The 14,756-nt window shown below is 62.9% G+C and overlaps 5 protein-coding genes across 5 annotated transcripts; 4 read left to right on the top strand and 1 right to left on the bottom strand.

Moving 5' to 3' along the window:
• Positions 1 to 574: 574 nt before the first annotated feature.
• On the top strand, positions 575 to 2,396 carry CPP1 (tyrosine/serine/threonine protein phosphatase; the record flags this gene model as incomplete). The annotated part of the gene is made up of 2 exons (XM_069353781.1): positions 575 to 1,935; positions 1,988 to 2,396. The coding sequence occupies 2 exons, from the start codon at positions 575 to 577 to the stop codon at positions 2,394 to 2,396; spliced, it is 1,770 nt and encodes a 589-aa protein (XP_069208423.1).
• A 773-nt stretch (positions 2,397 to 3,169) lies between these two features.
• Q8F55_005290 (uncharacterized protein) lies at positions 3,170 to 8,091 on the top strand (the record flags this gene model as incomplete). Its single annotated transcript, XM_069353780.1, has 3 exons — positions 3,170 to 3,938; positions 3,972 to 4,945; positions 4,984 to 8,091. The coding sequence occupies 3 exons, from the start codon at positions 3,170 to 3,172 to the stop codon at positions 8,089 to 8,091; spliced, it is 4,851 nt and encodes a 1,616-aa protein (XP_069208422.1).
• Positions 8,092 to 8,682: 591 nt separating this feature from the next.
• On the bottom strand, positions 8,683 to 9,604 carry ANB1 (translation initiation factor eIF5A; the record flags this gene model as incomplete). Its single annotated transcript, XM_069353779.1, has 5 exons — positions 8,683 to 8,707; positions 8,761 to 9,020; positions 9,089 to 9,218; positions 9,398 to 9,421; positions 9,564 to 9,604. 5 exons carry the CDS (start codon positions 9,602 to 9,604, stop codon positions 8,683 to 8,685), a joined length of 480 nt encoding a protein of 159 aa, XP_069208421.1.
• A 1,027-nt stretch (positions 9,605 to 10,631) lies between these two features.
• Positions 10,632 to 12,419, top strand: Q8F55_005288 (uncharacterized protein; the record flags this gene model as incomplete). Its single annotated transcript, XM_069353778.1, has 2 exons — positions 10,632 to 10,938; positions 10,993 to 12,419. The coding sequence occupies 2 exons, from the start codon at positions 10,632 to 10,634 to the stop codon at positions 12,417 to 12,419; spliced, it is 1,734 nt and encodes a 577-aa protein (XP_069208420.1).
• A 406-nt stretch (positions 12,420 to 12,825) lies between these two features.
• RET2 (coatomer subunit delta) lies at positions 12,826 to 14,569 on the top strand (the record flags this gene model as incomplete). The annotated part of the gene is made up of 5 exons (XM_069353777.1): positions 12,826 to 12,828; positions 12,881 to 12,920; positions 12,969 to 13,159; positions 13,197 to 14,233; positions 14,287 to 14,569. The coding sequence occupies 5 exons, from the start codon at positions 12,826 to 12,828 to the stop codon at positions 14,567 to 14,569; spliced, it is 1,554 nt and encodes a 517-aa protein (XP_069208419.1).
• Between the last annotated feature and the right edge of the window lie 187 nt (positions 14,570 to 14,756).

Genomic DNA, 14,756 nt, shown 5'->3' with positions numbered 1-14,756 from the left:
TTTAATGCCCATGTGCTGACAACAATTTCTTCCCCCTCTCGCTCGCACTTCGACCTCGCTCCCATCAACGCGCGCTCGTCGCACAATTTCACCCACTCGCGCCACTTTGGTCGCCATCACAACCATCACCATCACCACCCCCTCGACCCGCCCCGCCGACACCCTTGGTACATCAGTTCTGATGCTCTGCCTCCCTTTCCCACCATCCTCACCGCACGACCTCTCTCCGCTGTCCGTATCCCCGCACGAACTCTCATCGCCCCGACCTCGTCTCACCATTCCGAGAAGCGCCCTCTCCTCATCCTCATCCGCGCCGCCATCCCCTTCGACATCGGCAGCAGCAGCCCAGTGTCGCCCTATCGCAGTATTGAAGCGGCCGCGTGCTCTTGACGCCGCTCCAGTATCCACACTGCCGCCCTCGTCGTCGACGGCGCTCCACCCGGCAAAGCGCTTCAGACGCGACTCTGAGAGCAACGTCAAGCCGAGCCACCCCTTGCGCGATTCACCCCGTCGACGAGCCTCGTCCGTTTCCGCCCACCGCCCGGCGCCTCTCCGCCTCTCCCTCTCTATCCCAATGGGCCCACCAACAACAGTGGGCTCTGGCAACGAGCCCTTGGAAGATAGCGGCGAACAGACCGTCACAATCATGCCCGCCTCGCCAAAGGGCTTTCCCCGCGCGTCCACACCCCTCACATCGAGCCTCATCAATGGCATCCAGGACGTTCGACTCGTGTCACCCATGCCCTCGCCCATGCCCGTGGACCCATCACCCGACGCGTCTGCCCCGCCAGTGACTTCCACACTTGCACCCAAGAGCTCGTTCTCGGCCCGCAAGACGTCTCCCCCGTCGCTCCCGCCCGTCTTGAGCTTGAAACGCTTGAACCCAAAGGGCCTGTCCTTGTCCCTCGGCGGTGCAACGTCGTTCCACAACTCGTCCACGCCGTCGACCGGAAACTCGACCCCAACCCCGACGACGGCCGCCTCTCACCAAGCCGCCGGACCCTCGCAAACACCGCTCACTCCGGGTCCACCGCGGACACCAGCTCTCTTGATCACATCGCTTGGCCGCAACACGTACAAGTCTTCGCGGCGGCCAAGCCTTCTCAGCCTCATCACTCACCCTCCAGGCGGAGACGACTTGGCCGTTCCACCCACCCCTGGTGGCGCGCCCTACCACTATCCTGGAATGAGAAGCCGAGGTCATGCTCGGATGCGCAGCGCGGGCACGCCGTCGGGAACGTATGCCGAAGTCCCTGACCCGCGGACATCACAGTCGGCCTACCCCAGCCTGCGCAGCGTTCCCACCATTGAGGAGCGCGGCAGCGGTCCGAGTGTCTCGAGCTCATGTTCCGACACCGTTCCGCCAATGTCGACGTCGGCCAGCCTCACGTCATCTTCAGCCTCTGCCACCGACTCGTTGAGCTTGTCGTCAACATCACCTGCCATTGGAGGTGAATCCTTCGACATTGCATACCCGCAAACATCGTTCGAGCCGTACTATGACGGCCCGGTCGAGCTTGTTCCTGGTGTGTGGCTTGGCGCTGAAGACTCGTTCTGGCGCTGGGACGTCTGGGCTCCTGCAGCAACTCGTGTTGCCGTCATCAATGTCGCCCAGGAGATTGAGAACCCGTTTGACGAGTCGACAAGAGACGACGGTTGGGAATGGCCCCAGCCTTCGGTATCTGCCGGCTCCAAGAAGCCCAAGGTTGTCATCAAGTCATACCCGGCCGAGGACGACCGACCTATCGTCGACTATGCCCATCTGCGCTGGTCCCACGGCGAAGCAGGCCTCGCAGAGGTGCCCGGAACCGCCTCGCTCACCGAGCTCATGAACGGCGGCGACTACGTCGGCGAGGAAACCGAGAAGTGGCGGTTCTGGGAGGCGATCCGCTGGCTCGAGGTCCGCCGCAAGGCTGGCACGCCAGTGATCATTCAGTAAGTTTTGCACACGTTCAACGCCGTAGTTCTGCTCTGACCACCTCCCCAGCTGCCAGTGCGGTGTTTCACGTTCGGCTACCCTGGCTGTAGCCTACGTCATGACCCTTGCGGCTGCCGGTGCCATGCCAGAGCAGCTCAACAACCTTCGCACCATGCAGGACGCCTACGACTTTGTCAAGAGCAAGTCTGCTTGGATCGGCCCCAACGTCTCGCTCGTCTTCCAGCTGGTCGAGTACGCCCGCAACCTGTCGACATTGCTGTCGACGCATGTCGAGAAGAGCGGCAAGACGTGGACGACCACTTGGCCCACATTGGTCGAGGTGGAGAGCGAGGACGACTGGGCGCAGCGTCGGCGTGCCTTTGGCGAGGACGTTGACGGCCCTGGCGGTGCGTGGGATGAGGCCCGCGCCCTCGACGAGGCCATGTCGGTCAGAGCGGGTGCTACGAGGCGAGAATAGAGGGAAGGGGAGAGAGACAGAGGAGTAGTGCACGGACATCCATTCGACACGAGCCAGACGACGAAGACGACGACGACGACAACCTGGGCAACAACAATACGGACGTTACTGGCCCCCAATGACACCATCAATCATTTCCATCATCGAGTCGAACGCCCAGAGAGAGAGGGCTTTGTGTTATACTAGTATCTTGACTAGAGTTGTAGCTACTGACACCAGTGCTGCTTTGGCTACAGATTGGGTACGTTGCAGCAAGGTCGGAGCGGGGGCGGTGGGTGCGAACTAAGGGTGGGAGACGACAAGCGCAGGTCTGTGTGGCGGTCCAAGGTGCCATTTGAGGATGTCGAACCAAACAAGATCCCTTGCCTTGGAGACTGAGCGCGGCCAAGCAGGCAAGGTTGAGTGATCACTTGTCTGGCGTCTGGACTGGGCGATGCACACGCCTGTGCCAAAGGACTGACACACACTGACGCCCACCCCACTCACCCGACATGACCACACGCGCCTCCCCGCTCGCCCTCACTCAACCTTGTGTTCACTTCGACGCCCCTCGGTCACCGACACAAACATGACGAGTCGACGCTCAGACCCACTCCACTAACGTGTTTGCTTTCTTTTCCCTCTGCACTCTGCGACTGCAACACAACATAACGCTTCACCCAACATTCTTCTCGGCCCGCACATCAACACACACATCGTCACACGACACCAAACACATCACTCCAGCACACTACACTCTACTTGACTCATACCTACCTCCCCCCTCGAGTCGAATGGACGCCGCGCAGGTGGCTCTCCCTGCGACGGCGAGCGCGCTGCTCGCCGCGCTCCTGCTGTACCAGCTGTGGCCGCTGTTGTCGCTCATCCCGAGCCTCAACCTGCCCGCGCTCCTCATCCCCGCGGCGCAGCGCAACCTCCCGCGCGAGTTCTTCGGGCTCCCGCCGCGCCGCGAAGCCAAGCCGTCGGCCTTCTCCAAGCTCGGGCTGCGCGGCGCCATCAGCCTCACGCTCGCGGCGCACGCCGCCGTCGCCCTCGTCGGCGGCTGGGTCTACCTCGTTGCCGGGGCGGGCAGAACCGTCGCCCTCGCAGTTGCCCTCACCCCCATCCCGGCCTGTATCACCCTTCTGGCGGGCTATAGCCTCGCCCTGGGCGTCGGTGCGCGCAGGAACGGGGGCGAGGAGGACGAGGGGGCCGAGGCCCAGAAAGACACAAACAAGCGCTTTGGCGGCTGGTTACTAGCGGGCGGCGGGGTCACCCACGCCACAGTCTTCCCCCGTATCTTCCCCCTCGCGTTTGTTCCCACCGCGCTCACCGCGACGCTGGCCGGCACGATGCCGTCGCACGCACGACAGATTCTGCTCGGCACGACGTCGGTCCTCGCCGCCGCGAGCATCGGCCTGACGGCAGTGGGCGTGTACCGCGCCCGCAGGCAGAGCCGCCCGCCGATCTTCCTCGCGTCACGGCCGGACAGCCCGATGGCGGATACGAGCGACGACGCGATCCGCCGCATGATGGAGGGAAGCAGCTGGCTGACCTCGTTCTGTGAGTGATGCGGTGGTGCCGGGCTGACGCTAGCGCACAACGACACGATGCCCAGCGCATTTGACCTGTCCCCGTCGACGCAGGCGCCGACGCCCCCGAGCAAGGAGAAGGTCCACACGACGCCGGAGCGCCAGCGCATATGCAGCAAGACACAGAACGGCTCGCCAACGTCGTGGATCTCGTCACGTAACTCGGCTGACTCGCACTCTTCCGTCCCCGAGTGGACGTTCGAGTCGCCTGAGAAGCCAAGGCCGGCGGTACGCAAGGTCTCGCGATCGCCCTCGCCCCCCCAGTCACCAGTGCATGGGAATGTGAGCATGAACGCAGACTCGTCCAACCCCAACACTACGGGCGCGAACAGCTCGTCCAACATGTCGCACTCGTTTGTGACGGCCTCGGCTGGTGGCTCGATTCTCGGCGAGTACGAGGCCAGCCTGTTCGCGCCGCTACCCCGCGGCTTTGAGTCCATCGCTTCGATGCCGCCGCTTCCGAGCCTGCCGAGTGCGGCGTCGTTGAGGGGCCCAGCCTCGATGGTCTCGCACTCGGGTCTCATTCCTCGCGGCTCGACCTGGACGCTCGCTGCGTCAAGCGAGTCTCTCCCGACTCCCAGCACTGCATACACGCGCCTCATGACGCCCGCGCTCCAGCCGCACGAGCTCGAGCACATGGAAATTCCTCTGCACCGCCAAGAGTCGAGCACCTCGCTGCTGGGCGGTCGCATGATCCAGCCGTCACTTTCGTCTATTCACACCCCGAAGAAGCGCACTTCTTCCCGCCCACCGCCGCCACCGCCACTTCCCACCGACCTGCCACTCCCGCCCACGCCTACACACACACCCCGCGACACGTGGGTTCTTCACGACGACAACGACGTCGAGCTCTACCTCGACTACTGGGTCACGGGCGACTGGGTCACGGTTCTCCCTGGTGGTGAGAGGGTGGAAGACTGGGGAAGGAGCGACCGCGGTGCAGTGTCCCTTGCTGTGCTTTGTGTTCTCGCTTGCTATGTGGGTTTCCGAGTATGAGACAATCTAACCCACCACAGGCTCTTGACATGCCCCTCCTCGTGTTCGGTCCAACGACCGCCGCTCTCTGGTCCTTTGCCGTATCTATTTCCCTCCCCGCGCCTGTCCTCTGTGTCGCCTCCTACCTCATGCGCTGTCGTGGCAAGGCGCAGGTTTACCGCAAGAAGAAGACGTCCACAAGCTCGGCCGACACCCACGTCTCGCTCGCGTTAATGGCCGAAGTCGACCTGCCATTCCCGATTGACCTCTCGCCAAAGCTTACTCCGCCTCTCAAGCAGCCGTTCCGCACCGACGGAGGCGAGGTGCGCACCGACAAGATCCTGCGTCCCAAGCCTTCTCTCACCACGTTCGGCTTCATTCCGAGGGTTCCTGGCTACTCTCCCCCCAGCCAACTCCCATTCGCTGGGCCGAACCAGCTTCGCCGTCACACCATGTACACTGGTGCAGAGATCGACGCAGTGGAGAAGGCAGCGGAGAAGACCCTCAAGAACATGCACAAGCGGCGCTCGCAGGAGATCTGGAGTGAGACAGGCCAGGCTAAGGAAGGACTCGGTGCTGCCGGTCGCGCCATGGAGATGCTCAAGCCGGTCCCCGCACTGTGTGTCATGGAGGACTCGCGACGCAACAGTGGCATGCTGAGGAGGCTCCGCGGTGGCATTGTCTCCATGCTCGCTGGCGATGTCTCTGTGATAGACGAGGAGAGGGCCATCGAAGGCACTGCCACCCAGGCGACCACCCAGGCGACCACCACTGTCACCCAAGTCACTATCCAGGCTGCCACTTCAGCCACCTCCCAAACGGCATCGCCGCCACCCTCGCATGTGAGGCACAGTGGCATCTCACACGATGTCCATGACTCGCCTGCAGAGATTCGGACAGCGTCAGTCGCTCGCCTGTCTGCCTCGCCCTCATTCGTTCTGGGCCTCGAAGGACAAGAGGACAAGGTCAACACACACCTTGGGTGGCTACCCGCCGCGCTACTGCCTGCACTCCTCTCGCAACGCAAGCCGGCAGAGCAGAAGGACGTCAAGAAGACGAAATCAGTGAATAGCCTCCGCAACGCCGTAACCATGCGCAAGAAGAGCTCAGCTTCCAAGGTGGGACGCTCCAAGGCCTCGACCATCAAGTCGGTCCCATCCGACAGCCAGCCCGACGTCCGCCTCCCCTTCAGTCCCTCGCTGGACAACATCGCCTCAAAGACGCCTTCCTCGTATCGCCGTGGAAGTAAGAAGCGTCACCGCAACTTCTCTTCAATCGACATGTCGACCGACAGCCACGCACCCATGAGCTCGACGCCGCACGTCCGAGGCCGACACATTCGCCAGGCGTCAAGCCTTTCTCTGCCTGCTGTCGACTTCTCCCGCGGCGATTTCTTCTCGCGTCCCTCGGACACGGGCATTGATCTGCCCCCTGTGCCCGTCTTCGTCGTCCCGCGCACCTCCACTGCCCCATCCCAGCGCATTTACATGGACACCATCGAGGCAATCGCGGCAAACCAAGAGATGGACATGAGCATTGCGAACAATGCGGCACTGGCGCGTCTTCTACTTGCCGACGAGTCGGCGGCAGCGGCTGAGTGGGCGGCATTGCAGAACAGCTCGTTCATGCGCGACGTTCTCATCGCCCAGGCATTCTCCAACAGCGGGTACCGCAGCACTGCACCTGGCACACCGGCGTCGCGTGCACGCACCGTCTCCGACAACGACACCTACGTTTCGGCAGCTATCGGCGGCCCCAGACGTGCACGAGCCAGCGTCGTCTACCGCGAGCCACCGACGCAACTGGTCGTAGCGGTCGGCGATTCCGACGACTCGAGGACCTACACTCCGCCTCGCACGTCGGGATCGTACCCCCATGCACTCACTGAGCCCTCGTTCGTCACGGCACCGACGACGAACCCTGCTGGCGAGTTGACGAGCGAGTTCGAAGACGACGCCTCCCCGGAAGACTTGTACGGCACCTCGGCGAGCACCAGCTCAGGCTTCAGGGCCAGTCTCAGGTCACTCGGCAGCGTGAGATCCATTCGCTCCGCTCTGAGCCGTGCCAGAACTCACTCGACCGCGTCTGTCACTGCATCGGAGAACGCAACGACCACGACGACGGATGAGTCGCTTGGGCCGTTCCCGCCTCCGCTGCCACCTATGCCCTCTCTCCCAGTCTACCTCTACAGGCCCCCCGTTCAAAGCCACGCTCCTCTCCCAGCGGCTCACCCGCACCCCCCGCCGCTTGCTGCATTCCCAGCAGACTCCAACTCTGGCTCGTTCTTCGGCTCCCTCCCCTCGGCGCTCGACTCGAAGGGCGACCTCCGCCTCCAGCCCAAGGACTCGAACACGAGTCTCAACTCCGACACGTCCTTTGGTGAGACGTACAAGGCCACAGTCGGACGCGCGATGCGAGCGAGCGTTATCACGCTGAGCACAGAGGCACTCGTCTCGCTGGCCAGCGCCGTGCCGTCAAGCGAGGGCAGTCACGAGAGCAGCGCCGATAGTCACCAGGACTCGAGTGAGGCTGGTCACTCGACCAGGTCGATGATTGAGCGTCCGGCTTCGCCGACTCCGAGCCGTGGGGCTGGTCGTGCCACTGCGGAGCGCCCGTCGACTCCCGCTACTCCGACGCAGCCCGGTCTCAGGCCCCTCAGGCTCGTCCAAGAGGTCGCCAAGCGCAACTCGCTCGTCCAGGCCAAGTCGCGGAGTCCATCTCCAACCGAAACCGAATTCGAGTCGCGCCCGTTACCTCGCCCACCGAGCCAGTCCCGCCCCCACAGCCAGTCCCGTCCACAAGTGCCCGTCGACCGTCGCTACAGCGACTACCGCGAGTCGCTCATCTCCGCTCACCGCTTCTCCGTCGTGTCGAGTCACGAGGCGCACACCGGAGTCTCGGGCTACGACGTTGGCAACGGGCACCGCCCCACAGCGTCGACCGACACGTTTGGTCACTCCAAGCCCTCCAAGACGTCGACGCAGAGCGGGCGCGGCGCGCTCTCGGTGCTCACGGAGAAGTCCAACTCCATGGGCGGGTCCCGTGTGAGCCTCGTCAGCGCCGACAAGGAGAATGCGGGGCCGGGGTACATGCTTGGCGGTCGCAAGCGCCGGAGCAAGGCGTCGAACGGGCCGGTCATCCGTGTTTGAAGTGCCACTCGAGGCGATCTGTAGTATATCTAGCCAAACGATTGTAGTATATCTCATGACTCACGAAATGCACGACTGTGATGAGGTAGAGCGGCGAGTCTCTTGCCACCAGATGGCCAGCAAGCTGCTCTGCGCTGGCGTCCCAAGGCCAGTCTGCGGTCGATGCAGTGGGCACTCTGCTCACGTATCAAGTGGACTGCCTCCACCTTAGGCCCAGCCCCACTCCTTATTCGAGCCCACTGGTTCAGGGCTGTGACGTGGCTGGGCCCATTTTACTCCCGCCGGATTTTTCTTCGGGAACCAGGTCCAACCGGGTGCGACCAGTTTCACAGCGCGCTGTGGTGCTTAGTGGAGCGAGCAGAGGTCGTCGACGAGAGCACAAGAGCAGCACACAGAGCGAAACGCATCATGAGACAACACATCTGGCAGCGCACAAGCACGATTAGAGGTCAGAGGCAGCGATAGCTTATTGTTAGTGGCACTGCTCAGTGTGGCACACGCGCACGCGCACCACCATCCCTCGATAGTTCGATTGGATGCAACAGACCCATCAAATGCTAAACTACGACAGTAAGAGGTGCATAACACCATTTACTTCTCCTGAGGGGCCTCCTTCCTGCAGAGTCGTTAGCAATATGCCCCAGTCTGTCAACAGCCACGACAACTCACCAAGAGATGGCCTGCTCCTCGCCCATGGCCGAGATGATGGTGACCATGAGGTCCTTGCCGTCCTCGAAGGCCTGCTCGATCTCCTTGCCGAGGTCAGTGTCGGGGATCTTGACGTCGTCCTTGGAGTTGCCGTCGCCGTCCATGAGCGAAAGGAATCCGTCGGGGATGTCGAGGAGCTGGAACTCGGTGCGGCGGACGTTGGGGACGTCCATGTTGTGGGTCGAGGGCGAGATGTCCTCCATCTTCTTGCCGGTGAAGATCTGGGCGGGGTGTGAGTACGGGCGGTGTGGGTGTGTGCTAGGGCCGGCGGCGCCGGCGCCCCACTCACGTCAATGGCGACAAGGTGGACCTTGGCGTGACCGTGCTTGCCGGTCTTCGAGGTCGACATGTCGACAATCTTGCAGGGGCGGCCCTTGATGACGACGTGACCGTTCTTGCGGAGCGCCGAGCACTGCATGCTGCGAGCGTGTCAGTCGGGCCAGCCTTTGTGGGGCAGCATGGCGGGGATCCGAGGACCATGTCAAAGCGCGTGGGTAAACATTCGAAATTTCGAACGGCTCTCCACGCGCTGCCATGGTCCTCGGGTCCTTGCTCTCGTCGCCGTGGACGAGGTGCACATGCTGGGCGCAATACGTACGGGTAGGTGAGCGAGGCACCGGCACTGGGGGGTGTTAGCAGCTGGTCGGCGGCATGGGAGGGAGGGGCTCCTGGGTGCCCGTCTGGGTCGGCAGACAAGTCTTTCTGCTCGGAATGCAGCAAAACTGTCGCCTCCAAGACGTGCACAGCAGTGCTGAGCTACTCACCCGGCGGCCTCGAACGTCTCGTGGTGCTCGTCGTCAGACATTTTGTTGTTTTTTAGTTGGAGGGGGGTGGTGAAAAGATAGAGGATAGAGAGGCGGATGAGACGTCGATGATGAAGTTGGCGCCGCGCCAGGGTGGTCGCCTACAGCTGGGACTCGACGACCCCGTCGTCTCCACAGCGTTGCTTCCTCCCACCACTGCACAGCGCACCCAGGCAAAAAACCTGTAAGCGGCGTTTCGGCAATACAGAGCGTGGCGCCAAGCTCTCGGAGGCCAAGTCGTCGTCGCTTGTATCAGAGTCAATGCATATCCTTTCGCACGCATACGGTGACGAGTTGGAATGCTTGTCTGCCAGGCCTGTGCCCCGTCCATGGTCTGCGCTCAACCGTCTCATGCATGAGGGGCAACATGGGTGCGTGCAGGTGTCGATGGGAAGACAGGTGTTGTGGGTGCCAAGTCAAGTGTGGCCTTGGAGGCGGCTTCTAATCCGCATGCCATATTTGGTAATACATGGCTTGGATCCGTCCTAATGGCGTGGCTGCTTTGGACAATACTTGGAGTCAGCCCCCAATCAGGCCTGTATTGTCCTCCTTGTTGTTGTCTCAAGCCGAGGCCTGTGCCCAACACAATACTCGCTTTCAACCCGCTCGCTTCCAGTCACTCACAATCAGCACGTCGTCACATCACCGCATGCGGTGGCCCCCCTGCCGCCAACTCGAGGCCGTGCACAAGGGTCATGTCTTTGTGCTCTCTCTCCCGTCATTCCTCGGTATCTCGACTGTCATACTTATACCCTGCAGGTGCAAGCTGCACACGACCACCCCCCATTCTAATCACAACTTAATCGCTTCTAATCGGCCCTCCACCCATTTAACAACTGGCCTTATCGCCCCACGTGGACAACGCCGACTATCTCCGCGCGTGGCGGTTCCGGCTTCGCGTGTCGCCGCTGGCTCAGGGCACCGGTCCATTGAGCTAGGCTTGACAACAACCTCACACATCACTCACAACAACCACCTCGCGGCTCACAAACCACCCACCACGCAGCGCACACCGCCCACGCCTTGGCCATGGCCGCGTCCCCAGATGCCGTGTTGCACCTCGTGGCGCTGCACACGCTAGCGCAAGCGGGATTCGCGTCGACGTCGCGTGCAGCGTCCATGACGTTGACATCGGTGCTCGCACGATACCTCGAGAACATTGCAGCGTCATGCGCCGAGCGCGCTGCCCTTGCCGGACGAACAAAGGTCGCCGCGATCGATGTCGTCACAGCCCTCGAGGACATGGGAGTCGGCGGCGTCGCCGAGCTCGAGGAGTGGACAGCAGATCTCGACAAGGAGGTCGTGCTGACGGGTGGCAAGCTGGGCGAGCTGGCAGGTGAGGTTGAGAATGACTCATGGTTATCCCTGTGCTGGCGGCTGACTTTCAAAGACTCGCTGCATGACGGCCTGGGTACCCCCGAGGACGTCGAGCTGCGGTTCGTGCCGGTCGACAGCGATGCCGAGGATGATGCGGCCGCGGCGGAGGACGAGGACGACTCGGATGAGGACGACGAGAGTGAGGACGAGGCAATGGACGTGGATGCCAAGCCGGAGGCCCTGTCGTCCTCTCCCAAGTCCGAAGTCGCGTCCCCGGTGCGAGTATCGTACCGGCCGCGATCACCAGACATGTCCTGGCTCCCACCATTGCCGAGCGACAATGGCGGATCGGTGTTCGACACGAGCGCGCTGGGGCCTGTCGAGTCGGTCCCGGCTCCACAGTCCGTCTTGGAGCGATACCGGCGCCCAGTAGCGTACAGCACATCGCAGCTTGCCGAGGCGCACGAGTTTGTCGACCCGCCCAAACCGGCATCTGCTATCTCGCTCCCACCGGCACCATCGTCTTTCGACTCCCTCCTCACAACATACGAGGCCACGGCCAAGGAGCCATCTGTGGCTCTTCGCCAGACGGAAGGCCGACGGCAAGCGGCTGACCTGCTGCGACTGACTGTCGCCAACCCGGATGTGTTCAGCACGAAGGACACCCTGGCGCAGGCCCTTCCTCCCCCACACCTCTCGCCGATTGTGGCATCGCACTCGGACATTCTACCCCCCACACTTCTCCCCGTCAACCCTAACCAGTCGGGTATCATCTCGTCGCTCATCCGACAGGTACGGTCGCCATTCCTGCCTCCAATGCTGCGTGAGCGCCTCACGTCCTTGCGCCCCCCACAAGTGCAGTCCAACGACAGCGGACCCATCCTATACGGCGACCTCGTGCGAGGCCCCGACGAGGCCGCCCTTGCAAAGGCGCGTGGCAAGGCGACTGGCGAGGAGCCCGAGGTGTACCTTCGCGCGACATGGGACGCTGGGCCGAAACGCTTAGACCGATGGCAAAACGGCAACCTTCCCGAGGGCCGCAAGGTCATCCGTCGCGTCGAAGGGCAGACGCACCCTCGGGAATCGGAAGGTGCCAAGGAACTGCGTTTCAAGCTGGGCAAGAAGGCCTCTGGCGTCGTCGACCCGCGAGGGGCGTCCCCCGGACCGTCTTCAGCACGGGCCCCCTCGCCGCTCCCTCCTGCTGCCGGAGCCCCATCTCCCGCGCCACCCATCAAGATCCGCATCGGCGGGCCAAAGACACCCGTGGACGCTGGCCCAGCGTCCTCGCCCCCTCGCCCCGGCCAGAATGGCAGTGCGGGTGGGCGGTCAAACGGCAACGGTAACGGCTACGGCTTCCCTGGCAGCCAGCCGAGGGCCCGCTCGTCGTCGGCTGGTTCGAGCAACAGCGGTCGGGGAGGCAGCCGCCCCCCCAAGTCGCGGAGTGGGTCGCCTTCCAAGTGGGGCGGATCGCCTGTCAAGCAGGAGATGATGGTGGATTAGTGTGGCCTGGCCAGTGTGTGGCAGGTGTCTTGCGAGTATCTTCAGTGGCGCCGCGGCTTGCGAGTGCCCCAGTTCCACCCATTCATCACGTGTATAAAGATGGTGCAGCGTCGACGATGATCCATGTAGGCATGAGTGTGTAGAAGCGATGAGCTATAGCGAGCTATGCATTGTATACTAGGGGTTGCAGACACTTGAGTACCGTTATTCAGTCCACCCCCATTAGACGCGTCTGGCACGAGGTCGTGGTGCATTTTGCTCCCGTCGCCCTCCTCCACGTCCGTTCACCCGCCAATGTCGGTTGGTGACAGCGACGAGCGACGACACAACCACGACACGACACACCCCTCCCTGCCTTCATCCGCAATCTACTTTACAAGAGCCGCTGTAAGCGACAAGGCCCAAAATGGTGAGCTCAGAGAGGCTCTACGGCGCCAGCACACACCCTAACACCTCCCCAGGTTGTCCTCGCAGCATCAATCTGCACACGGAGCGGAAAGCGTGAGCGTTGCCGATACTGTTGACACGCGGCGTGCTGACACCCCCAAGCCCTGCTTTCTAGGCAGTTCCGCCCCATCCCGCGGTCGCGCGTCGACGGGCTGCTCGCGTCGTTCCCCAAGCTCATCCCGGCCAACTCGCAGCACACGACGGTCGAGACCAACGACGTGCGCTTCGTCTACCAGCCGTTTGAGGAGCTCTACGTGTTGCTCATCACCAACAAGGGAAGCAACATTCTCCAGGTGGGTGTGATATGTCTGTGCCGTTGCTGATCGCCAGGACATCAACACGCTCCAGCTGCTTGTGCGCCTCATCTCGTCGCTCACGCCGGCTATGAGCGAGGCCGCCATCTTGCATCACAGCTTCGACCTGCTGTGCGCGTTCGACGAGGTCGTCTCGCTCGGGTACAAGGAGCAGGTGACGCTGTCGCAGGTGCGGAGCGTGCTCGAGGGCGAGTCGCACGAGGAGAAGATCCAGGAGATTATCGCGCGCAACAAGGAGGCCGAGGCCAAGGAGGAGCTCAAGCGCCGTGCCAAGCAGCTCGAGATGCAGCGCCGCGAGCAGCAGCGCATTGCGCAGGCGAGCCGCCACGGCGGCGGCGGCCACGGACTGGGCGGCATGGCGGGCGGCTACTCGCCCGTGTCGACCACACCGCGCTTCGAGCAGGCGCAGCACGAGTACCGCACGCCGTCGCCAGCGCCGGCCGCGGCGCCATCCAAGCCGGCGTTCCGCGGCTCGGGCATGAAGCTCGGCGGCAAGAAGGGAAAGAACGACCTCCTCTCGGCGCTGGGCCACGAGGCCGAGGTCGAGCCCGAGCCAGAACCGATCCACGAGCCCGAGCCCGAGCCAGTGGTGGCCGTCTCTGCCGACGTGCTCCCAGAGGTCGAGAAGGAGGAGATCCACGTGCTCATCAAGGAGCAGCTCGACGTCACGTTGCTGCGCGACGGTGGCCTCAAGGAGTTTGAGCTCAAGGGTGAGCTGCAGCTGCAGCACTCGAACCCCGACCTGGCCAAGGTCAAGCTCGAGCTCGCGTCCGAGGACCTGTCGGACGTGCAGTTCAAGCAGCACCCGTCGTTGGCCAAGTTTGCCGGCTCGGGCACCAAGGTTGTCGCGCTCAAGGACGCGTCGCGCAGCTTCCCCCCCAACGTGTCAGTGCTCCGCTGGCGCCTCGTCACAAAGGACGAGAGCAAGGTGCCGCTCACGGTTACCGTTTGGCCTCAGCCACGTGGCGACGGCACGTCGGACGTTGCTATCGAGTACGAGCTCGAGGCGAGCCACCTGACGCTGCGCAACGTTGTGATCTCGATCCCTATTCCGTGAGTGCGGCGAGGGTTGGTTTAGTAGTGCACTTGCTGACGCCACGCTTCAGCGACGACGCCCTCCCCGTCGTGACTGGCGACGGCAACTGGCAGGCCGACCGTGGCTTCTTCACGTGGACGATTGACGAGGTCGACGCCAACGAGCCGTCTGGCTCGCTCGAGTTCCGTTCCGAGGGCGACGCCGACAGCTTCTTCCCCGTCAACGTGGGCTTTGCTGCTGTGGGCTCGCTTGCCAACGTGGGCATTGCGACGGCCAAGGGCGCGGCGGACGGCTCGGAGATTGTCTTCAGCCAGGAGCAGGTGCTGACGGTGGACAAGTACGAGATTGTGTAGGGGCCGTCGGCGTAGAGCGAGCGACAGTAGTGAATGCACGATATTGTAGGATGTGTGGTGTGTGCGGTGTGCCCCCCACTTTAGCGATAAGGATCCATTTTTGGCAGATGACCGCATGGCGCGATCAGACGCGAGCGAGATTTTGAGCCGGGTGTTGGGGCGGCTCACGCACGCACGTTTCGCGAGT

The sequence above is a fragment of the Vanrija albida genome, assembly GCF_041260175.1.
Source record: "Vanrija albida strain AlHP1 chromosome Unknown contig_4, whole genome shotgun sequence".
Taxonomy (NCBI): Eukaryota; Fungi; Basidiomycota; class Tremellomycetes; order Trichosporonales; family Trichosporonaceae; genus Vanrija; species Vanrija albida.
This window is presented reverse-complemented; position numbering and strand designations above follow the sequence as displayed.